Here is a 26,090-nt window from a genome sequence, read left to right as displayed (position 1 = left end):
TCACTGAGCACCGGCAGTGGAGTGCACTGCGCAACAATCTTTTTAACCAATTTGTGTTGCATATATATATATATATATATATATATATATATGTTTAGAAACAAAGTGGTTGAAGGGTTGCTGGGCGGCACACTCCACTGCCGGTGCCCAGTGACAGAGAAGACCAATCTAGAAATTATCTAATGCCGAAAAATTTCACCGCACTCCACAAAGTACAAATAAAAGTGTATTTTATTGCAGTCAATAACCACCAACGTGTTTCAACTCACCAAGGAGTCTTGATCACGGTCCTCGTGGAGTGTGGTGAAATTGTTCACCATTATAAAACAACACACACAAGAATAACAAGCATTTACAATGCAATGGGTCTCGCATCTGCTCGAGGTAGAGCTATTAGCGTTATAAACTCCTAACCCAACTTTTCTTGCCACATAAATTGATAATTGAAAGTTAAACTCTTTCACATAAGAGAGCCGATTCACATCGCCACGGCCACCATGAGCATCATGTGAAGAGTTATACAAAAGGAAAAGAAGTTCGCTCGCAGTTAAACGTAACAGCAAAAGTGCAATTAGCCATGTACCAGGGGCGATGGCCAAGGCGGTAACAAAACCTCCCCAAGGAGGGAAAAAGGTAAATCATTTTCCAATGCCATCAAAGGATTTTTGAAGGGCAAGCCCACGAACGAGTGGTAGTGATGGGCGTGAGGTGGGCGTTGTTAGAAGCCCAGATACACACCAACAAGTCAGAAAAGCAGCACATGGACGCTGCAATGCTTGTCCTGAAAAAAAAAAATATATATATATATATATATATATATATATCTATATCTATATCTATATATATATATACATATATACACATATATATGAGAGAGAGAGAGAGAGAGAGAAAGAAAACCATACACTCATGTCACAAACCTTTTTTTTTTTATACATGTGTGCTTGCCCTTGGCAAAGCACACATGTATAAAAAAAAAAATGGCCCCATTGATGGTCAACCTAAGGGCTGACCACCAACATTTTTTTTTTTTTTTTTTTTACCCTGGGGGGGGCGATCGGCCCCCCCAGGCAAAACTACATGGTTTTTTTTTCCCCCCTGGGGTCGGCCCATGTTCCAAGGGCCGACCCCGCCATTTTTTTGTCTTTTTTTTTTTTTCCTTTCTTTTTTTTTATATTGTGGGGGGCGCGATCCCCCCCCAAAACTATGTAAATTAATAAATATTGCCCCCGGGGGGGCGGCCCGTTTACGAGGGGGCCGACCCCCCCAAAGAAGATCCCTGGTGCCTAGGGGCGTTTCCTGGCCGTGGATCGCAGCCACGCTGCGATCCACGGCCAGGAAACGGTGCCAGGGAGGCATCGATGGAAAGGGGAGAGCCTCCCCTTTCCATCGATGCCTCCCTGGCATCTGGGGAGGCCGATTTGGCCTTTTTTTCCCCACCGGAGAAAGAGAGAACGCTTACCTGCTTCTCTCCTTCTCCGGTGGGGAAAAACTGTGACGCCCTGACGTCATAAGGGGGCGGGAGGGGGGTGGGATGGAGACGCGGAAGCTCTTCCGCGTCTCCTACGGTAAAAAAAAATAATAATAATCCTCCGGTGCATTGCACCGGAGGGTTTTTAACCCCCTCCCTGGTGTCGGCCACTGGTCGTGACCCGCACCAGGGAGGGAGTGTGGGCGTCGGCCAGTGGCCGACGCCCACAATCAACAGGTTAAACCTATATTTTCTTTCTCTATCTGTCGACTGGCTTTACTGTAAGTGTTTGCATTCTGCTCTTCCTCAAGGAGCTTATTGGCACACAAAGATTTATTCAGTGCCAGGAACTACTGTGGCAATCAGTGGTGTACCAAAACTAGAGTGGGCCCCCCAGCAAATAACATGGAGGGGTTCCCCCTCAAGACTCACTCAGGGCAGTTGCTGTGCTGAGGGGGCGCCCTGAAGGGGGGCTGTGGGGCTTTAGTTAAGCCAATGGTGGCAATGTGTGCTTTTTGATATGAACATTTTTTTTCCTTTTTGCCAATGTTTATTACAATGGTGAGGGACTGGCAGCTCCCACCACAATTAAGTCTTACCGAAGCCATATCAAAACAAGACACTCATTTACAAAGCCAAAAGACTCACAAAAAATGTTGGATCGGTTGGCTTTGCCAGTGCTTGTTTATTTCCATACTTCCCACAATCTTGTTGAAAATGATAGCACTGATTTTCCATTACGAGTATTTTTATGAAATACTAGCATGCATTAATACATTTTGCTAAATGACTCTTCAAAGGAATAGCACCTAAAGTTTCATAGTAGCGAAACCTTTTTTTCTTACTTGCATTTTTTTCTGAACATTTTATTTTGAAAGCAAAGAATCATCACTCTTGCTTACAAGCTTCTGCAAATATTTGCATATAATCAGATAGCATTCTGGGAGCATTATACTTAGCCTCTTGTTGTTAAACGTTTCAAACTTGTGTACACTTTTTTTTTTACTGAAAGCACTGTCAGTGATGCCGTGTGACCATAAAATGTTTATTTACAGCGCTCACCCTAATAATGAAGGTTTTTCATTAATGAACCGTAAATAGAAGTTGGAACAGCATTAGCATTTGAATGCAATAACTCGAGACAGTTCCTTTCTCTGTAAACTAGCAGCCAAAGGGTTTGTGTTCTATGGTATTGGGCCTACTTGTCCCGAGTACAAAATAAACATGAAAACTTGTTGCCCTTGACCCCAAACAATATGTCCTGGCGTTCCACATCTCTGGAGCATCCTTACAAATTAGTTGATTCTTAGGAAAACCATTTCCCCAAATGTAAAAAAATTGGCATGCAATTACAAACATGCAGGGCATTTTACATTAAAGTTGCAAATCTTGAGATCTGTTTATTCATAAATGGTCTCTAGCAGGATGGCTGGAAAAAGATTTCCAGGAGCACTTGTAGAAATGTTTATTCATTCTAAACATTTTTAATTTATAATTTGAAGTTAGAAGTAAACTTCCGTATGAAAATGTACTAATCCTATGTTAATGTATTTTGCATGCAACTGGCCCTTCTGGACCAGTGGCAGACAGCCCTTGTTTAGACTATGCATCAAATATCATATAGTTCATTCAGACTTATAAGTCTCTCCATATTTATTCTTTTGTAGCTATGTCCAAATATGAGACTTTCGGATTTAAAGTGGCTGTAATCGCGTCCATCATCAGCAGTGCCATAATTCTATTGATGTCGATGGCTTTTCTAACCTGTTGCCTTATGAAATTTGTTAAAAAGAATGGCAGACGGCGTCCTGAAAGGTAAGCAGCCCGGATTAAATCTACACGCCGCATTATTGCATTATTGTAAGTGCAAGATTCCAAGGGTCCTGAATAAGAAGAGATATTAAAATGCTCTCCTACATTCTGGTAACGTGGCTCATTCAGTTTATTGGCTCTATATGTACCTGATTTTTCTTTAACTTTCACACACATTTCCATTTATATGCCTGAGTGGCTCATGCTTCATTAGGTAGAACTGTGTTTCCAGCTCAAGGTCGTGGAAAGTTATAAACCTGCACCTTCGGTGCATTTTATTTCACGTAGAATAATAGAGGATAATATATTCTCTGTGTAGAAAGTATTTATGTGGCTTTTTATAAGAGGGGACATAGAGGGGCATATAATACAGAACTAGCATTGGAAAAGCCAACAGGTTTGCCTTTTATAGTGTAAATCATTAGTCAAATAATGCCACCAATCTGCCCCCTGAGCAAGTAGTCTTTGACCAGGTACAGCGAGCTAAGGGCAGAAGGGCCGTGGTGCCACAATATTTCTAGTTTTAATGTAAAGCTCAGGGCCACTGAATAATGTGCCAGGGGTGAATCAAATTATACGTTAGGGAGGACCAAATTATGTGGCAACAGAAGCCAAATTAAGTGGCAGAATGCAGCACATTTTGTGATTGTTTTGCTTCAATATTTTGTCATTTTGAAACGTGGTAACACTGTCTGGGCAAAGATTTCAACTCATTAGTATCAGTTTAACAACCAATTAGAGAGATAGAGAGCGGAAACATGATCATTGAACGACTTCCACTGCGCCAACATTTCGCCACGTTTTTAACAACTTTCCAACGTATGACTTACAAGCTACATGTTTTTGTTCAAATCTAAATATTATGTAGCAGATAATGGACTATGTGGCAAATCCATAAATAAGTGGAAATGGCCACATAATCATATATTTCCAGCTGCCCTGACCAATCTCCACAAATATTGACTCGACAATATCAGCTTGCACCATATCAATAAGGTAAATAGATGTGGAGATAGAATAGTAAATCTATATTTCTCTATGCATGCTTTCCTTCCTGAAATAAGGGTAGCCGATATATGGTGAGTCAATATATGTGGAGGTCTATATTATTTATCTCAATATCGTGACATGTAGAAGAAACATAATGGGACCTTTAGTCCTGCCTCATGCCCAGCAAGCCTGGACCAGATACCTCTGTCTAAGGTCAAATCCCATGTACAGCAAACTCAAGGTGGGGGTCAGTTTGACCTTAGTGTCTCATTGGGCACTGAGGTCGTATTTTTTTTAAAGATTTTTTTTTAAAGTTTGTATACTGCATCCTTAAAAAATAAACAGCGTTCAATGTAGCAATGCTCAAATAAAAAGCACAAGTATCTTGCATTAGCATACTTCTGCTTCTCAGAGGTTGGCATGCATTGGGAGAGTCAGCCACAGGTCTTGAGGATGTCTTGGGAAGGCTGTCTGTACCAGAGTTATCTTTACAAGGCAATGACTCTGAGAGACATCAAGTGCAAGTAGTCATAAAATCAGTGCTCATGGATTTCGGGAGGACCATACACGATAAGGATTGGAAGAAGGCATTATTACACCCACAGCAGGTTTCATGGAACTCACAGTTCAAGAACATTCAGTTTATTGTCCTGCATAGGGTGTATCTTACCCCCGCACAACTGAACTAATACTACCCAGAGGCACACATAACCTGTCCACCATGTCCCACCCAGATGCATGCCCTATGGTCTTGCACTGCATTACAGAATTATTGGGACTCCATTTATGTGACACTGCATGAGATAACAGAGCTCATGGACCTGCGGACCTGGGAAGTGTGTTCCCGTGGTATACTCGGGCACAGGAAACATCATAAAGTACCCACCTGATTCACAGCATTGGCCCTCCTCCTTGCTAAGCGCACTAACTAGCACTCCGCCGCTCAGCCACCGATAGAGGCCTGGTATGGTGCTCTCTGCAAATGGGGAGCAGCCGCGGAGAAGGCCCTCCGTAACAAGGAAGTTTGCAGCCTCAAACTCTCCATTTCTCCACAATGGGCTTCCTTTTTAAGTGAATTGCAACATAAAACACACAATGACACCACCTTGAAGCTTATCATCTGGGGTCACCCACACTTGTGGCTCCATGGTGGGTACCCTCGCTCAGTCCCTCAGATATGTCCAGTCTCACACACATGTTCACCCACCCATCCCCTCCCCATCTACTGGGTTACACCCTGACTGTGCGTCCCTTCAGATATCTTGACAACGTGCTGCACTCCACCCTATGTTAATCCTCAGTCCCATGTCATTCACACATATACAGACAAGATGGACCACCGCGCTTGCATGCCCATTGCCTCTCTCTACCCCAATTGTACAATTTCCTGGCATCCAAGGCCACATCTATTTTTCACTGCAGCTCTCTTTATGTGTGTGGGACACATGGTGTTACCATGCAGCATAATTGAATTGTTGTACACACGGATTATTGAGCAATGTAATGCGGATACTTGGACCTTAATATGGCCCTCATTACGACTTTGGCCACAGCCACCAGAAGACCGCTAGTGCTGGTGGTCTTCCGACCACCATATCACGGGTACTGCCGGATTTCCACCACACTTTGGGCAGAAATCCAGCAGTAGTCGTGCTAGTGGGTGGAGGCACTTGGGCGATTCCATCACCGGCCCCGCCCCACCAGTAGGACTCCACCAGCTGTATTATGGGCAATAATATGGCCTGGCGGTGTCCTGCTGACGGGCCAATGCTGGCGGTGGAAGTGCTCCATCCCAGTCCCTGCCAGACTACCTTCTCCCTGGACCAGGTAAGGTGATCATCAGGGAGGGGAGTGGGAGGGTGGGGGGTGTTGTATGTGCGTGTATGAGTGTGTGGTGTCTGCCTGTGGGCATGAATGTGTGTATGCATGGTTGTATGCATGTCTGAATGTAGAAGTGAGTCTGCATGTAAGTATGTATGCATGTGTGCATGCGAGTGTTGTGGTAAATATGTCGTTGTCTGCGTGTGAGTATGCATGTTTGTCTGCGTGTGAGTATACATGTTTGGATGGGCATGAGTATGCGTGCTTGAATGGGTGTGAGTATGCATGCTTGAATGGGTGTGAGTATGCGTGCTTGAGTGTGTGTATGAATGTTGAAATGAATGTGTGTGTGAATGTGTGGTGCGTGTGGATGTCTGTGTGCACGTATGTGGGGGATGGGAGATGGGGGAGGAGGGCGCTGTGTCTGGAGGGGGCTGGGGGTGATGTGTCTGGATGGGGGTGGGCGTGCTGTGGCTGGAGGGGGGTCTAGTGCTTCCTTCAGGGCTTGTGGAAGTCATCTACCCGTGAGAGGGAAGTAATTCCCTGTCATGGGTAGCCTTTCCGCCATGGTTTTCGTAGCAGTGCTACCACTGCGGAAACCATTGGCAGAAAGCCAGCTTCTAATACCGCCAGCAGTCTTCTGTGGAGATGATCATCTATTGATGGCGGTTCCGACCATCATGGCGGTATGTGTGGAGATGTTGCGGGTTTGCTACGGCCAACCCGCCACACTCATAATGTGGCGGTTTGCACTGCCAGCCTGTTGGCGGTGGGACCGCCACATTTACCCTGGCGCTCAAAAGCCCGACAGGGTCAAAATGAGTAATTATGTGTTACAGAATGGCCCCCATACAGCTTATATGTGCAATGTGCTCCATGCTCTTTTCCCTCTCTCATAGACCTCCCCCACCCATTATTGTACCTTTGAGAAAACCTAATAAAAATATGTTACAAAAAATAGAATTAGAGCTTACGCCTGCACCTCTGGTCCATGGAAGACCTGCAAGGCTGGCTGTGGAATCCTTCAACCATATATAGATGAAGAAAGAGAGAGTGATAGAATGCAAGGATTGATTTATTACCTTGTAAAATGGTCCAATATTGAAAATATTTCTACTGGGGGTTTCTGATTACATCATGAACCAAGTGGTCGGAGCACTGGAAATACTGGACATTATAACACAGTAGCTCATTTGAAAAAGATGTTTTCTTCAAATTGTAACTAATAATGAGAAATTATTGGAATTATAATGTTTAGTTTTTGTTTAACTTTTATCAAATTGTGGCTGATGGTGAGATACAGTGGATTTGCGTGATTCTGTAACTGCAGCATTTACTGGATAATTGCATATTTACTTCATTTGCCACAGAATTTGCATAATTTTAAATGTACTGTATAATTTAGAATATTTTGCTGCATGATTTGGTCATCCATAGTGCATAATCCAAGTAGACTTGATGCTACGATGAAGGTTCATCAAGGTAATGGGTTGACGTGCACTTATTTGCCTTCCAAAAATGTTCAGTTTTTCCTGCGCATTATTCAAAAATGCTGCTGAACGCTCGTGCAGCCCTCTGTAGGATCACCCTTGAGAAACCCAAAGGCTGCTGTGTCTGCTTTGTCTTTTGTCCTTCGATGCTGCTATTTCATTTCTATGGAAATTCTCAAATCAGTTCGAAGCCTGATAAGGTTGACACAATGAAACCAACTAGATACATGACAATACTTCTATCAGTGGTTGAGACAGCTGAACCTTGATTTTAGTTTGTGTCCTGCAGAACAATTGTTTTTACCTTGAGGTTTCTATTAGATACAATAATTGGTGCTTAACTTGTGCTGGGGGTTGCATAGTTTGAGCTACTGGTTGCGGGTGATGAGCACCATAACTTATTTCTGGGGTCCACAACATATTTTTCATCATCAGATCTTGACCGTAAACAACAGAGAGACAGAAAATGTAGAAAGCAGGAAGACAATAAATGCCAAACAGTGATAAAGAGAGAAAAATATGGGGATGAAAAAGAACCTGTATGAATTACAGAGATAGGAAATGTAGGGTTGTATAAGAGAAATGAGGTAAAATCAAGACTAGGAACCCTTGGTGTTAGAAATTACCACTGTGTGCATGGTATTCCCCCAGATTTGTCTCTTCTATTAATGAACACATTTTTGTTGGCCACAGGATTCTGTGTATCTTACCCATGCTAACCCGTGATAAAATGTTTGTGCCCTCGCTTTCAAACCTATCACAATTGTTATACCCCTGAATGGAACATTTTCTTAGCTTGTGAGTCACTAGTATATGGTACTATCTGTAACCAGGGAATGCAATTTAAATGCCACTGGTGGCAATTCAACCGGACAAAATAAACATTTAGGCGTGTCTGAACATTCCTTTCTAATACTTATATGTCACCACTAAAGTGGGCCTTGAAAGTCCATTGAGCGGGGTGCATGGTATTTAAAAATGAGGACATGTATATAATATGCCTTAAATGCCCTGACAGTAAAAAACCTCCAAAGTCGTTCTTCACTGGCTTTGCCATAGATTAACACTGGTTTACACTATTACATTTAATAAGTGCTAAGTTCAGTTTAAGAGTAGCTACAAAAAAAGTTCAATGATTCTGTTAATAGTAATTTAAAATCCAACTTGATGGACCGGCCAGATTTTGTTTTACATTTTTGGAAATTACTCTTTTAGAGAGATGCCTAAAACCAAAAGGCTTTCCTGCCACTGTCCGGCTGGCACCTGACCCCTGATGGCTCCTTTGTGGTGAGTCCTTTGGGTGTGGGAAAGGCACCTCCTCCCTTGACTGGATAGCCTGGGGATGTGCCCACACCCTTCCTGAAAAAAGTGAGCGTACCTTGCCACTGGCAGCTGAAGCTCACACGTAGGCCTGCCTCCCTTTTGTCTCTCTAGATAGGCTGGCACTAAACCTATTGAGGGTTGGTCAAAACTGGTTTAGCGGTTGGACAAAGGCTTGTCCTCCACCCACAGGCTGGCACTCTGCATAAACGTGGTCCCAACAGACCTCTCCTCAGAACATTCCTGGACCTGTGTTGAAACAAAAGAAGGACTGCCCTTCTGGCTGAATCCTGAACGAAGACAGGACCTGTTTGCCTTGAAACCAGGACCCGAGAAGTGACTCCAGAGGTCAGTTGGCTGACTTCCTATTTGCGCTACAGGAACCAAACAATTATTTAGAGGCTTCTGTTGCTTCAATTGCACAGCTGACCAGTTCCAAATGGGTCTGCCCTGGACTCTGCTGCTGGCCTCTGCTGGAGTGAGCCCTAACCTCCAAGTTGTGTCCCCCACTCCAGGTTCCTTGGTTGAAGTTGAAGGGTACTCCTCCTGTCCCCCAAACTGAAAGAAATAGGACTTAGAAACTTTTTGAAAACTTTCTACTTAGAGAACCAACAGAGACCAGGGTCTCCATCAAAGCCACAGCTATCAATGTCAAATCATCGGCTGTCCTCAACTTGCCGGCTTGCACCACTAAGGGAAATCTGCTTTGAGACATTTTTAGGTCTGAATGTACAGCGCTTCACTGGGATTTATGCAGAGAAACATCCGATTAATGTGGAGTGTTCTTGGGCATGGATGTCGGACTATGCCTTCTCATAGCTTTTCCACCTTCATGGACGATTGCACTCAGACTCTGCTCTTCAGCAAACCGCCATCATCGAAACCCACTTCAGATCCTGCTTGCAACCTTCCCCACTGATGACTCGTCGACAATCACTTTTGCTCCATAAACGTTTCTAGGCCAGAAGGTAAACTTTGCAATGGGACAAATCTGTTCCTTGTATCTGACCAGTGCTCCGTTGTGGTCTTCTCTAAATTTTATTATGGACCTAGTCGTGCGTGACCGGTTTGCGCTTTGTGTTTTTGGGTGCTATTTTCAAATCAAAACTTAAACATTCATATCTTCAGTTTTACTCATTGAAATGTTCTCATTTTGTGTCATTTTATTCCTTAAACATGTTTTCTCTGTTTCTGTATTGGTTTGCATTTTTTCTTGTGATGTGTTTTTACTTTATTACTTTTTGAGTGCTGCATAAATACTTTACACATGCCTCTAAGTTAAGCCAGCCTTCTTTGTTCCAAGCTGCTAGAAAGTTAAGCAAAGTTTATTTAGTGACTTTAGGTGTTGACCCTGACAAGAATTATGATTATTTAAGGTGGATATGCATCTTCCTCAACTACGTCTTCAATTTCTTACACTTGATATCTGGCTACCCTGGCAATTGGTGGCTCCATCTGCATGCTATCTAAGAAAACCTTTGGGCCCCACTTTAGTTTTCTATTTTTTTTTTTTTTTTTTTTTTTTTACAAATTAGGCATTTCCAATAATTCAAAAACTCTTCAATTTATCGTACAATTTTACACCATTACTCAGTACTTTTTTCCCATAGTGCTACAGTATATTCGTTTGGAAATATTCGAGCCGTAGGAGTTGTTTACTTGTATATTGTTGCAACTAGACATGAAGTATGGAGCTCTTTTCTTCATTAACGAGATCTCTAAGTACACTGAATGAAAGACCGTTTTCCCTTTTGCAGGCTGGGAACACTCCCAACTGTGGCTTGTGCATCACTGTCAAACCTAAGAGCACCTTACAACAGAAATATGTGATCAGCACTCGAAAACCTAAATAGTTGACTTCTCAAATTCGGAGAGTCCCTGTTCTAAGTATTTGATGCTTGCACTTCGTTTACCCTGTCTACTGTAGATCTGTGGGTTGAGAACTGAAGACCTGTGAGTTGGGAACTGGAAAGTCCCCTGAAACTAATCGAAATCATGTTCTTCTCAAGGGCCTTCCTACATATGAGTGAGGTGGTGGAATGGATTAAGCAGACCCGATTGGTTGTGATATGCCCCCTACCCCCCTTTGCCAAGAGGGATGATCCATGGGACATGTTCTTAAGTTTCTCTGAGTAGTTATGCTATTGGTGACTCAGTCTGCTGCAGAATGATTCACCATCAATGAAATTTATCAATGCCCTTTTTATCCCTGTGGACATACAGGTTAAAATATTCATTTTCTTGTGCTTTATCTACACCTTTTTCCATTCATCTCCGTCCTCAATTTCATTTTATGCTATAACTTTTGATCTGTTGATTCACAATTATTTTTTAGATTATTCTTGTGTTTTGCTTATTAAAGTTTATCAGTCAATGTATTTTCAACTAAAGTGATTTGGAACGTTAAGCTCCTTATTTATTGAATGTGTTGTGTTATGTGGAGCTATTACTCATAACACCTCAATCACTGCCTCAAAGGGTTGCTCTTTTTGATGTGGCTTAGCTATCAAAGGTGAGATAAGGAGCCCAAAAGGAAACCTGAGTACTGTACTGTAGGTCATTGTCAATTGACTAATTTTTTTAACATACTGTATGGCTACCTCTTTGTTCTGCATGATTATTTCCTTTGCTGCTATGCCTGAATGTGATTTAGTTGTAATGTACACCCAGGGGCATAGATATTGGTGTGGTGGTGTCAGTGGAATGGCACCGTGAACCAATGTGACCTGCAGGTTTGCTTAGCTTGCTCAGAATTTATTTACTAGTATCTACCTGGGGGTACAGTCAGCTGTTTCAGCCTGTAGCTATCAGTATTGCTGAAGGTTTTGTGGCACCAGAGCCCAGAGCTATGAGGTGCATACATCATCCCATTTAGTAACAATTTTTACGAACAAACCAGAATGCTTCCGCACAGGGCCGGCTTTAGGGTGGTGTGACCGGTGCCAGCACTTCAGGCACTGAGCTTCGGAGGCACTGTGTTTTGAATTACTTTATGGGTTTCAAAGCACCTGCTGCAAAGTTCCTTGTGTGTCCAGCAGTTTTCAGGCAGAACCTTATTCTCTTGAATGTCGACAATAATGATGTGCTGCTATAATCAACATACCACTCTTGCATTTGATTGTAAGATGTCTTACCCTTTGTGGTACCTTTATACATCTTCAAACCTCAAACAGAGTTCAAAATAAAAAATCATCTCAATAAATCACCTCCATTAGGATGATAAAACCCACCATGGTTGTCATTTGTAAGGTGCAATAGTGTCTCTAAAACCGATTCAAATAAATGTTAGTTTAAATGAAGGGAGGGGAAGATAATCAGCATAGCCAGGTTTTGTCAAGAAACGTTAAGACATCAGATTTCCACAAATCTTGAATGTGTTTGAACTATATGGCCACCAACACGCATTAACAACCAGTCATCAATAGGGTGCCGTGAAGCTCATGTGGACCATGTTGTTTTAAAATGTCATCATGTACAGGAATTGAGCAGGGTTGAATCTTATGAACCAATTGGTCTCAACGGTACAGTCCAAATTATATACTCCTATAAAATTAAGAATTTCATCAATTTACAGTTAAACTGTGGGTCAGTTGGATCACTTCCTTTTACTATAGCCATTCTGCATGTTTTAATGTCTCTTGCATTAAAATAGTTTTTCAATAATAAAACACAAGCTGTTTTTAAGAATGGGCGTATATACATCAAATGATTAATATACTTGTTTACAGCATCACATAATCTGCACATTTTCAGGCCATTGTATTTCCAGGATTGGTTGGTCAACAAAAGATGGCAAGATGCCGAAACGAGTTGCCGTCAGATTTCTCTTTAAGTGCACTGAGAATATCGTACATAGATAGGAGGCCAGTTTCAGCGTAGCATATGTTTGCAAGACCATCCTATCTTTGGTGCGTCTGTTTAGCCTGTTGTTACCATCTAAAAGGGAGTGCATTTTAGCAACGTTATTTATTAATTACTGGAAAAGGGAGGTTCTTGTTACAAAGGTTTATTATATTTTTTGTTTTCAATGCCGTTCACAGATGTTTTACTGTAGATGGAGTAGGGATCTGTTGCCAAAGCCTGCCATATGCTAATATTTAATGTACTAACCCTGTTTGTCCAGATTTTGTGCAATTTTTTAGGTTGAGCCTAGACTCCGTACATGCACTGTCTGCAAGAGCTGTTTGATTAAGTATAGGACTTTGTCCCGCCTGCCGCTGTCTGCCGCATATCATAGGTCGAAGGCAGTGTTGCTCTTGTTTTGCTGCCTCCTAACTGGTTTCGCAGCGGGTACGGTACTTCTTGTACTTGGCTAGGGAGCCACGGCCAAGAACAGTTTAATCACGCCTGGAATGCTTTTCGGTTGTTTGGACGGACTATTTTTCTTTTTTTCCTGCCTCTTGTGTTTGTCAGTAAGCGCTTGTGTTCACGCACGGGGTTTGTTTTCCGAGTTTGCCCTTCACTTGGTCCTTCTTTATATAATCAGTAATTACAAGTAGTTGTGCCGCGTGCATTTTGTATATTTTGTGTGGCTTTCTATAGCATGAAATTGACCCCAGAATGAATCCTCAACAGCGGCTCTCCCCGCATTGTGGGAGAGCCGATACTATAATATTCAGGGAAACTCAGCCCATAATGCTTTGCAGGCATTCCTTTCACAACACGTTTTTAGCCATAACTCAGCCTGTGGTGGTCCTAGGGCAATGGGACCACCACCAAAACATTCAGAACTATGTGGTCTTTCTTTCCAGGCCATCTTGTGGATCACACTAGGTTAAAGGGGGCCCACAAATCATAACCTCTTCCACCATTTAATGCACATTTAAACTCTCTTATAGTTGGAACTTTTCTTTTTACAGCTGAGAGGAGTTATAAGGCCTTGCTTGTAATAATATTCTGACAGCCTTGCTCGGCCTGCAAATGTATAACGTACTAGGTCTCCAAGGGCTGAAGGATGATAATTGTCCCAAAGTACTACTAACCTGGCTGCGGAAGGACATCTAGCCACGACCAGTGGTATTGCACCTTCTGCTAATGCACAAACACAGTTTATTTCTTAGAAAGGTTTAATGTATGCAGAAACACCGTTTATTTCTGATAAAGGTTTAATGCACAGCATGGCTAAATATTTCAGCCATTTCACTGAGGACCTGGTACCACAGGGGCATCTAGCCACAACTAATGGTACTGCACCTTCTGCTGTTGACTCTACAGGGACATCTAGCCACAGCCAGTGGAATTGCACCTTCTGCTGTTGACTCTACAGGACATCTAGCCACGACCAGTAGTACTGAACCTTCTGCTGATGAATCTATAGGGAAATTTAGCAATGACCTGCAGCACTGCACTCTTGTGCCACTGACTCCACAGTTAAATGATATTTAAAAGGCCTGCTAGGCCTGAAAATGTGTACTACACTATGCCCTCAAGGGGCTGATTATACGGTTCCTCTGCAATGTCCTTTGTCATTCTTTTTTCATGTGATTATGCCCTCTAGGAGTTGACTATATGGTTACATGACCATGTTTCTTCCGAATGCTGTTTTTAATGTGGTGCTAAATAGGGGCTGTTCAGACTATTATAGACTAATGTCAAGTGTATGAAGGAATGCACAAACACAGTTTATTTCTGATAAAGGTTTAATGTGAGGTTGTCATTATCATTCACAATGCCAACAGCTCTAACTCTTGCTAATGCGAGACCTATTGCATTGCAAATTCTTGTTTATAGAATTGTAACTTCTCCCTAGGACTTGTAGCATAAGGCTGAATTCCAGGTGAACTTGGGCGAGTGAAGTGCTCTCTGAGAGGCTAAACCCTCTTTTGTATGTACTTACTTGAAATCAATCCAAGATTGAAGCATCTTTTCTGTGCATGATGACACTTGAGTAAGCCACTATCTGTAAGAATTTAGCTGCTATAACAGCCAGTAATGGCTTAAAGAGGGACCATCCAGCTTCTTTTCAAGTGCATGGAATGCTTAAATCAGAGCGTTACCTTTCTTAACGACATACGTGTTGTGTTGGAGTTCCACTGTTACCAAGGCTAAGTGTGTAAGTATGAATGTGGGTGGATGTGCAAGGTGAGGAATGGAACTTGCGGTAGGGGAAACACAGACGGACATGGAGAAATATGGATGCACTGTTTACAGCTCCAGACAATAAAGCTGTTACTTGGATTTAACTCATCGAGTAGTGCGTTATTCAACATAACATGGCGACGAGTGTCTGGAGCAAGGACTCACATCATGGAATTACTGTTAAAAGGATTTTTATGAGAATCTACCTCGAACACAAAGGTGGAAACAGAATCAGGATCAGCGTAAAGCACATCAATACAATTGAGAACTTTACTATTACAACTCGTCAGAAAAAAAAGAAGAAAAGGTCATTTTTGCTTATTATTGTAAGGATAATGTGAGGCACGCGCTGATGACAGTTGAAAAGGTGCCGTGTGCTGGGATGTGAGGACGTTGGAGCACTCATGCCTGGAATGCTGGTGGGTTTGAAAACGCGAGGAGGTCATGCACTGAGGTCATGCAGCGTGAGATACATATGCGCCATCTTGGTTTTGCTGAGTCAATGCAACACAGTAAGGGTACATTGATTATTTTTTCCGATTCTGTGCATCCTGTGGCATAAGTGCCATTGCAGGGAAATTAAGAAGAAGTGCATTGTTCCTCCGATTCAATGAAACACTATAAAACATTAAAAAGGAATAACAAAAATCATTTTTTGTTTGTTTTGTGCTACAGAGAAGTTGAAGGAAGAACACTACTGTCAGTCACATTGCGGTTAACGAGGAAGCGTTAACATTTTTTAAACCATATCTTGCAGCATTATTTATTATTGCTACACAAAATTTTAGCATTTGTCCTCCACATGCTTTTTAGCATTCAGGCAATGAACCAATGTCAGCAGAACAAAATAAAATAATTATTTTACATTCTTTGGGCCCGTATGGTTTGAAAGTTTACAATCAAATGTTAAAAACATTGTCGGGGATGTTGATGTTTTTGAGGCAGCTTTGAAAGATCTTGACATGTACTTTGCACCTAAGGTATGTATAGGAATCACACGTTAAAAATTCTTCCAGCATAAACAGGAAACAAGAGAACAAGTAGAGAACTATGTAGCAGAGCTTAAAAGCTGGCAGAAGGTTGCAATTTTGGCAGCTTGCAGAATGAATTAATCAGAGATCTGTTGGTGATGCATGTACACAACCAGGCCATACAAGATCGTTTATGGGTCTATGGAGATTCGCCTTTAGAAGAGGGAATAAATATTGTGCACAAGGCTGAGATCTCGGTCAGATGTGCAAAAGAAGTAATGTCCAAAGATAAGGGTACTGAAGTAGTTTGCAAAATGGACAACAAACCGATGAATAAAATATTTAGTGCGCAACCTAAAAATATAACTAAGGAGAAAGCACAATGTTACAGGTGCGATAGCAAGGATTATTTGGCGCACAGGAGAAATTGCCCAGTTTTGAAAAAAAAATGCAGTAATTGTGGAATTATAGGACATTTCGCAAGAGTAAGTAGGAGAAGAAGGGATAACGTTACATTCATATTGGAAGGCAATAGACAGGAAGAGCTGAATGAAATTGAGAACAAAGGCACAGATTATGATGACAACATGAATTTAACCAGCAGTATGGTTCTAAGCATATGTGATGAGCAAATAAAAACCAAACCAGAATGCTTGATGAGCATTGGTGGAGTTAGAATCAATATATTTGCTGACGCAGGGTCACCCTGCACAATTGAAAATGAGAAAATAGGGAGAGGAAAATTTGTGGAAAAAATTGGCAGTGAATTGGATAAACCGGACATACAACCTCAAGGGTATAGTGGAGAAAAAATGTTTATACTTTGTTACAGGTGGTTAACCTTTAGGTTCAAAGGGAGATGTGCACAAATTAAATTGTATGTGGCAAAGCAAGGTCCCCCAGTTTTAGGATGGATTGACCAGGTTGATTGTACTTGACCCTAATATTAAAGATCAAGTGATGATAATCGATGAAGATACCACTGTAGCTCAGGATATGTTACACAAATTTCCTAAATCTTTCAGTACTAGTTTAGGAAATCTGAAAGGATTTGTGCATCAGATTATTTTTAAAAACAATGCTGTTCGGAAGGTGCATAAAGTTTGGAACATTCCTTTATCCAAACGAGATGAGGTATCAAACGAATTGGAGAAACTTATGGAAATTTCCGTAATAGAACCTTTTGAAGCCTCTGAGTGCAAAATTGTTCTCAGCTATAGATTTGTCATCGGCGTACCGTTAGATTTCCTTAACACATGATTCTATGAAGTATACTGCTTTTATTATACCTTTTGGGTATTTCCAATCCAAATGAATGCCGTTTGGTTTGGCGTCTGCCACTGCTGTGTTCCAAAGACATATGCATAATCTGTTTGGGAGGGAACGTGGAATTACATTTTTCCAAGATGACATCTTGGTTTTTGGCGAGAACAAGGAAGTTCATAACTCAAGGCTTTGGAAAGTATTTGAGATTTTGAAAAAATGGCGTCACAGTGGAATTTACAAAATGGAAATTTGCAGAAGATAAAGTAACCTACAGAGGGCGTGAAATTAGTGTGGATGGCATTAAACCAAAAGCATCTCTTAATAATGCTATTAAGGAAGCTCCAGCTCCTAATAACAAAGAAGAAGTCAGGTCATTTTTGGGACTTGTGGAATACTGTTCAAAGTTTATTCCACATTTTGCAGAAAGAAAGTTATTTTACCAAACAATTGCTAAGAAACAAGTCTAAGTTTGAGTGGACATCACTCGCCAGAAGGAATTTGAATTGATCACATCAGAAATCAATAAAATTCAAGCTCTACGTTGCTTTGATCCAAATCTAGATTGCTGCGTAACCACTGATGCAAGTGGAAAGGGACATGGCGCTGTCTTGAATCAAAATTTTGATGGTAGTTAAGAATGCATAATCTCATTTGCTTCTACAGCCCTTTCACCTACTGAGGAAAAATACTGTTATTAAAAGAGAGGCTCTTTCCTGTGCATGGGCTTTGGATCATTACAGGGCTTTTATATGGGGAAAACCAGTTATGATGTTCTGTGATCACAAACCATTGGTAAAAATTCTGACCACTGAAGGAACTGTTCAAGCTTCAGCAAGGATTGGCACCCTTTCTATCTGAATGCAAGATTATATTTATAAATTGGTGTATTTACCAGGAAGGGATAATGTAGTATGATTCTATTGGTCTAGGATACTTACTAAGATAGAAGAATGTGAAGATGAAATTTGGAACAAATTTCAAGTAGCTTTTGTGCATGGAAGTGGCATGAATGCTGTGAGAAACGAGGGATGGACTGTGGAATATGAAAAGGATGATGTACTAGTACTAGTTAAGGAATTTAATCAAAGTGTTTGGCTTATCAAAAGTAAATTACGCAAGGAAGTTTTACTATTCTGGGAAATCGGTTCACAGTTAACTGTAGACAATGGAACTGTTTTAAGGGGTAAAAAAAATTGTACCACTGAAAGGGTTAAGGAAATCTATCAATCATTTATGTCATGAAGGACATTTTGGTATTGTCAGAACTACTGGGATAATAAGGAATTTATTTTGGTGGCCAGGCATAGACACTGATGTTGAGAGATTTGTGAGAAAGTTGTATCAGCTGTGCCAGTGCAGATAACACCTTACAAACTTTACTTCACCCTATGTGTGAACATTTTGCACCCAATCAACCTTGGGAGATTCTGGTCAGAGATTTTGTGGGGCCAGTTGGAGAGGAACAGAAATATATTATAGTAGTCATGGAGTTATTTTCAAGATGACCAGTGATTGAGATTGTTAGAAAAGCTGACACTGAATCTGTATTGAAATTTCTAGATAGGGTGTTTGTGACAGAAGGATTGCCGGTCACTGTTTTAAGTGGTAATGAAGTGCAATTTGTGTCAAATGCCTCTAAGGAATACTTCAAGAGGGTAGGTATTCAACACAAGATGACTTCTCTCGACAATCCTAGTTGTAATGGCATGGTTGAGAGATTTAATCGGGTTAGAAAAGGAGTTATTCAATCTGCAGTGGCAGGTAAATCTGACTGGGAAATTCAATTGCACAGAGCAGTTTGGGCGTATAGAATTACTAAACATGATGTCACAGGTTTGTCACCTTTTGTGATAATGAGAGGGCGTAACCCCAGATCCAAAATTAATCCTGGTTGGTTGCATCATACTGGAGTTGATCAATGGTCTCTTGAATCTGTGCGTAGTAGGATGGTGGATAGACATACAATGAAGGATCAGTATGATGACAAACATAGATTTCAACCAGTGGATATTGCTGTAAATTATTGGACTAGAGTCAAGAAACCTGGCAAAGTGAGGAGAGGTCAAAGTGAAATTTATGATCCTGAGGAAGAAAGAGAGGTTTTAAATAATTCAGTCAGAATGAGAGGGGGGAAAGTATGGAATTTGAAAAGAGTGGCGCACACGTCCAGAGTGGCCACAGAAGGAGAATTATCACCTGTTCAGAGCAAGAATTTCCCTGGATGGATTGGGGTGTTATGACAAATGAAAGTGTCACGGATTCAGGTGGGTCTGGTCAGGACTCTGGTAGGGACATCCCTTGAGGTCACAGAATCTCCCAAAGAGGTAGTGTACTGAGGCAGAAGAGCAGCTAAAGGCATACACGGGAAAGGACAGCTATGGAAAGGCACAGGAAACTGGAAAGTTAAAGCAGGCAGAGCAACCTTATAGTGAACAAAGAGAAAACAGATTACAAATGGACAAACACACTGGAGTTACCACTAAGGTTGTACACAGGGTAGGGCTCAGAACTTCCCACAGCAACAGGGAACGTCAATGCCTCTGTGCAGATTACTCTTACAGATAGTCACCCCGCAAGCCACATAGAAAGGAGGCAGCAGAAGTGATTCTGTCTCTGGGCCCTTAGGGCACAAACAAGGATTGTACTTACATACATAAGACAAGACCTTGTGGGTCCAGCTGGAAACAAAGTGGCAATTCCTGGAAAACAGCAATAGCACACCGTCACTGTTAGGCACTAACGACTACATACAACACTAGACAAAGGATGGGGGCTGGAATGGCCTCCTGGAACCAGGATCCAACCCCAGTACAAAGGAAAACACTTATAAACAGGTGAAGACTGATAGTACACTTACCAGACACAATAACCAAAGAGGAAACGGAAACAGAAGGAACAAACTAGGAGGCAAAAGCAGGAACAGGGAACAGACTCAGGCTGAAGCAAAGGCAGGAATGGGACTGGAAAACAGAGAGCAAGCTCTGACTGGAACAAGCAAGAACAGGACTGGAATACAGTGAGCTGGGACAAGCAGGAACAGGGCTGAGAACCAGGGAGCAGGAGCTGGCAGAAACAAACAGGAACAAGGCTAAGAAACAGGAAGCAGAATCTGGCTGGAACAAGCAGGAACCGGTTTGAGAAACAGAAATCAGGTTCAGGCTGAAATAGAACAGGAACAAAACTGGAACACCATCCGACAAGGGGTCTGGAACACAAAGGAATCAAAACTCCAATGCATGACGAGGATCTTCAAGAAATGGCTGCTTATAAGCAGTTCCAGGCAGCAGCAAACCCAAGGTGGAGTCACATGATTGGGCTGCACAAGAGAGGTCACATGTGTGTGCAGTTCCAGTCTCTCACAAATCCTGGAGAAGAGAATCCAGTACAAAGGAACAACCGGACTTTTCCCATAGGAAACAATGTATAGCAGAATCCAGGTTTTCCTGACTACCAGGCAGTGCATTATGGGATCTGCAGTCCATGGAAGCAAATGTAGTTCTACAATAGCATACCATTTTGACATGGAAAACAAACAGAGGAGTCAGAAAGAGACTCTAGATGAGTGTTCAAGGTGATTCCCAGGCTACAGATAGTCCGTTTACAGCACCCCCTAGAGATGGGACGACAGTCGTAACAGAAAGTGTTCCAGAAGGAGGAGATGATGTTATAAATGGCAATGAGGAAGTGATGTGTGACAATGTGAAAGGGACTGATGGAGCTAATGAGAGCAGTAGTAGTGTAGAGAAGGAAAGATTTGTTAGAGAAAACGAGGTCAAGGAGAGTAGAGAGGGAACTAGAATAGGGAAACCACCCAAATGGTTGCAAGACTATGGCGGTCATTCCTACCTTGGCGGGCGGCGGTCGCCGCCCACCTGGCGGGAACCGCCAGAAGACCGTACCGCAGTCAAAAGACCGCGGCGGTCATTCTGACTTTCCCGCTGGGCTGGCAGGCGAGCGCCAAAAGGCCGCCCGCCCGCCCAGCGGGAAAGCACCAGCAACGAGGAAGCCGGCTCCGAATGGAGCCGGCAGAGTTGCTGGTGTGCAACGGGTGCAGTTGCACCCGTCGCGATTTTCAGTGTCTGCCAAGCAGACACTGAAAATCAATGTGGGGCCCTGTTATGGGGCCCCTGCAGTGCCCATGCCAGTGGCATGGGCACTGCAGGGGCCCCCAGGGGCCCCACGACACCCGTTCCCGCCAGCCAGGTTCTGGCGATGAAAACCGCCAGAACCAGGCTGGCGGGAAGGGGGTCGGAATCCCCATGGCGGCGCTGCTTGAGGATTCACAGGGGCAGCGGGAAGCCGGCGGGAAACCGCCGGCTTCCCTTTTCTGACCGCGGCTTTACCGCCGCGGTCAGAATAGCCCCAGAAGCACCGCCAGCCTGTTGGCGGTGCTTCCTCCGTCCCCTACCCTGGCGGTCTCGGACCGCCAGGGTAGGAATGACCCCCTATGTGTATGAAGAGAAGGACATCTGTGGATAGTGTGCACATCAGGTGATGTAAGTTACAAAGTATTTTTAATTACTAGTAGCTGTATTTTTTTTTTTTTTTTCTCTGTTTCTTTTTGTTTTCAGAAGGGCGGATGTGTTGTGTTGGAGTTCCACTGTTGCCAAGGCTAAGTGTGTATGTATGAATGTGGGTGGATGCGCGAGGTGTGGAATGGAACTCGGGGAAGGGGAGAAACGGATGGACGTTGAGAGATATGGATGCGCTGTTTACAGCTCTAGACAATAAAGCTTTAACTTGGATTTAACTCATTGAGTAATACCTTATTCAACATAACAATACTGCATATGAGTTTGGAAGGTCAGTCTGTCATCTATATGCAGTCCCAAATACTAATAACTTTAAACCACCTCTAACATTTCTTCTCCAAGCTTGATTTTGAACGGTGGTCCAGGTTGATTTGTAATTGACATTATTTTTGTTTTTGCTGTATTGATATCATGTTTGTTACCCTTGAAATAGTCAGCTAGTTCTCAGAGTAATCTTTGGAGTCACACTCTTGTTTGACTTAATAAGACTAAGTCGTCTGCATAGGAAAGATGTATCAAACATAAGGTACCCAGGCACAGAGGATAAGAGTTTATCTGGTCAATCTTTGGTGACAAGTCTGCCATGAACAGACTGAAAAAATGAGGTGCTGAAGCACAGTCTTATTTGAGGCCTTCTTCCATGGCAATTCTCCTTGATACTCCTGTGCTGTTGGCTAGTTTGATTTGGATCCAGGTGCATGTGTACAGAAGCTCAATGGCTCAAAGTATTCTATCTGGGAGACCTCACCCCATTAATTTACTCCATGACAGTGCCAAGTCTACTCCATCAAATGCTGCTTTAAAGTCTATGAAATGTAACTTTTTTCACATGCACTTGCACTTGTTTGCTATTAGTGCAACAGTTAGGATGTTCGTGGTTGTACTGAACCCTCTTCTGAACCCGGTCTGATTGACTGGGACTATGTTGTTCTTGTTTGACCATTCAACCAGCTCCTCAATGATAAATGAACAATAATATTTTGCATCAGAGTCTATAAGTGCTATCAACCTCTAGTTGGTTGGATGTGACTGGTCCCCACCTTTTATATCAGATTTATTATTGACCCTCTCCAGCAGCTGGGAACTGTGCCAGTTAAACTCAGCTTCTTATTGAATGCTGACAGCATGGTTGGCCAGTATTCAGGTTCAAGTGTGAAAATAGCCTGCGGAATACCATTTGGCCCTGGTGCACTGTCTTTTCTCCCTGCCCTTATTACTTTTGCAGCCTTATCAGCAGGATAATACGGGTTAGCCAAGCCAGATGGGTCGGTCATAGTAAGCCATACGTTACTTAAGTATATCTTCTTGAAGGAGATGATATTCTTTACTTCCTTATCCCCTGTGAAGTGGCTGCTATCTCCCTCTGGACGATCTGGGGATGTACCTATAGAAAACATCTTGGTTAAATGGGTAACCCAGGCTTTCTCTGAAACACTTGAGTTGTTTTATTACATTTGTGGCTCTACTGATGTTGTTTGGAGTTACCCAGGATGCTCTAGTGTTTGTTTGTTTTGCCCTAAGAGGAGCCTTGTCCAAAATACCTCTTTGCTTGTTCTGATCTTACCAGACCTGTTTTTTATATTGCTTCCTCAGACTTTTTATTTCCTCCCATATTTGTTTTGGAGCGTTGGGCCATCTTGCACTCCTGATTACTGTCCTTAAGTCCTTTTTATGGTATAAAATGTATTTGCAAGGCCAACAGTCCTCTTGTCGACTTGCCTCCTTATGTGTTTTACTATAGGAGCGTATGTTAGCAGTCTTCTTGAGAATTCCGGCCAAGCCTCAGTTTTTCTTCTGTTAGCTGTATAACTACACTGAAGAGTTTTCTTTGCCAACCTGGCCCGGTCAGGAAGTGAGTTGTGCGTTCACCTGAGGCATTTCAAGTTGGTTGTTTTTAATAAACCTTCTGCGGGTGCATTCCTATGCCTTGGAGGGTTTGTACTCAGCTCCATGTGCTGGTACGAATGGTCACTTCATGTTGTGTATTTGATAACGTATTTCCTCAAGTGCTGTAGTAGAGGTACAGTTATGATTGTGTAGTCTCTTGTTGAGCGTGAATTTGTTCTGTGCTATGTGTACCTCAGAGGCATGTCGCCCTTAATTATGCCTTTTACTACTCTCAAACCTAAGCATTTCAAGGCAATAGCTTGTTTTTCCCCATTAAGATCACAACGTTTTGATAGGAGACCAGATTGCGGGTGTACAGCCCAGATTACATTTTCCACTTCCAATTTGTTATCTTCATCTGTTGTACAAATTAAATTGGAGTTAAAGTTGCCTGTCACTATTATTTCCCAGGAAGGGTTCGAAAGCCTTACTTCAGTTATCATAGAGATTAGTTTTTTGAGCAATCTTTTCCTGAGCATTATGATGTTCATATGCATTGATCAGTATTACCGTTGTTGTATGTTCATGCCACATGCTAAACTTAATCATTTATAGTCCATGGGACAAGGAAGGCAACTGTTCCCAGGTTATATTTAGTGCTGTCGATATCTATATAGCAAAGCCCCCCCTTTGGTTTACCAAATCAGTGTGATCTTATGGCTTGGACTTGATAGAGTGTATAGCCTACAAATTGCACTGGCTCAATTAGCGAGGTCTTTTGAAGAGCAATAATCTTGTGTTTTCGCCAGCTCAGTGGGGGACACCTATAAACCACAGAGGGTAACCCATATACCCAAAAGGGCTGGGTAGAGACTAGATATCAAAAACTACAATGCCCCAAGGGAAATCAAGAAATATTTACATATATCCTAAAACAGCATAGGTGAACATACAAAGGAAGAAAAAATCATTTTATTCATTAACATATCAACATTAAAATCATAATTCTATATACATTCCATAGGAAACAACCCATCTCAGAAAGAAAAAACAGGAAAGACAAACCAAAGTGATGAAAAAGTGCTTGTGATGAACAGCAAAGAAAAAGGTAATCAATATCCCAATCATCCAAAGACTAAATAGAAGTAAAAGACAGCTAGTTGGTTCTACTTTCACTGCATTGAATCAATATCCAATCATCAAAGAATCTAAATCTCTTTCTTGAGTCCTTCCTTAATACCCTACGCAGAAACTAATCCAGACTGAGATATGTATAAGTCGACGTTTCGACCCCTCTATATCCTGGGCCAAATCACTGCTCCACACTGGGTCTTCTTCAGGACTAACTGATGGGAGTCCCTAAAACAATACCAAAGACTCAATCAAAATACAAAATATTTAATACTATCACCTATGCCGGCCCTCAATCTCAAGAAATACTTACCCTATCGTACCTCCTGACACTTTTACTTGTTATGTATTCATATTCTTCAAACAGTTGAATCTAAAAAATCAAATAAACCAAATCAAACATATCATACCTACTCTATATATCCAACTCACACTCTTAAAGATAAAAGGAGACTTACTTCCACACAAAGCACCTACCTATTTGCATTCCATTCCCAATATTTCCCATAGATGCCATCTCAAACATTCATCCAATTCAATCTAAAAAATAGCAATTATAAAACATGATCACAAATGAACCACTAAATATTCCCTAATCATCTCATACTGACATACTTCCAAGGAACATTATATTCTATCATTTAACAGTCAGCTAATAAACTAAACACATTACAAAACATTAGAAACTATCACAACCTTATAAACCACCACATGCGCCATTCTCATATTTCTTCAAAAACAGCCCACAAGTCGATCATTCACAAAAGTATTCACATCAGTAGAACCAAACAATCTACCAAGAGACCCTCTGCAAAAAGTCAAGAGAAAGCATAGTTCACCTCAGGTTAAATAGCTAAAGTTTTGCCTTAATCTGCCCACTTCGTTCTTGCATTCAGGCGTATTAATCTGTTATTGTATATTACAGCCCTCAACCGAGCCATCTGAAACAAAAACAAAGTAAAGGTCAAGGATACCAAAAACAGCATTCGCACCCGAACACGAAGACCACATACCTCCGGTGGAGTTTCTATCCTTTTACAAAGAGCGTCTCCTGGTAACTTCTTGCCAAACCGCAGCGTTTGGAGAGACGCGTTTATAAAGCCTCATGGAGTACGTGCCTAACGTAATGTCTCCAGGAATCTCAAGAATGTTACAGCCTTGCTTTCCCCAATTACTCAATCAGCCCAAACCCGTAGCAATCTACATCGCAGCCATTAGCCAATAATAACATTAAAAAAACATAAACAAGCCATTCTCTCCCCATTCAATAAAACAACTCATCTATTTTATGATCCACTAAAGACACACCCGATTAATATCTCTTCAGAAACATATCGCATGTATCAATTACACATAAAAAACAAATAACGGCAGACAGGCT

General features: G+C 42.0%; 1 protein-coding gene across 1 annotated transcript in view; it reads left to right on the top strand.

The window, feature by feature from the left end:
* The window catches only part of SUSD3 (sushi domain containing 3), a 297,720-nt gene that overhangs the window by 204,479 nt on the left and 67,151 nt on the right, over positions 1–26,090 (top strand). Inside the window, exon 3 of the mRNA XM_069206419.1 lies at positions 3,139–3,286. Within this exon, the coding sequence (XP_069062520.1) occupies positions 3,139–3,286 (148 nt within the window). The remainder of the gene's footprint in view (positions 1–3,138; positions 3,287–26,090) is intronic.

Source organism: Pleurodeles waltl, chromosome 9, assembly GCF_031143425.1.
Source record: "Pleurodeles waltl isolate 20211129_DDA chromosome 9, aPleWal1.hap1.20221129, whole genome shotgun sequence".
Classification (NCBI taxonomy): domain Eukaryota; kingdom Metazoa; phylum Chordata; class Amphibia; order Caudata; family Salamandridae; genus Pleurodeles; species Pleurodeles waltl.
The sequence above is the reverse complement of the archived record's forward strand: the minus strand, read 5'-3'. Positions and strand labels throughout refer to the sequence as shown.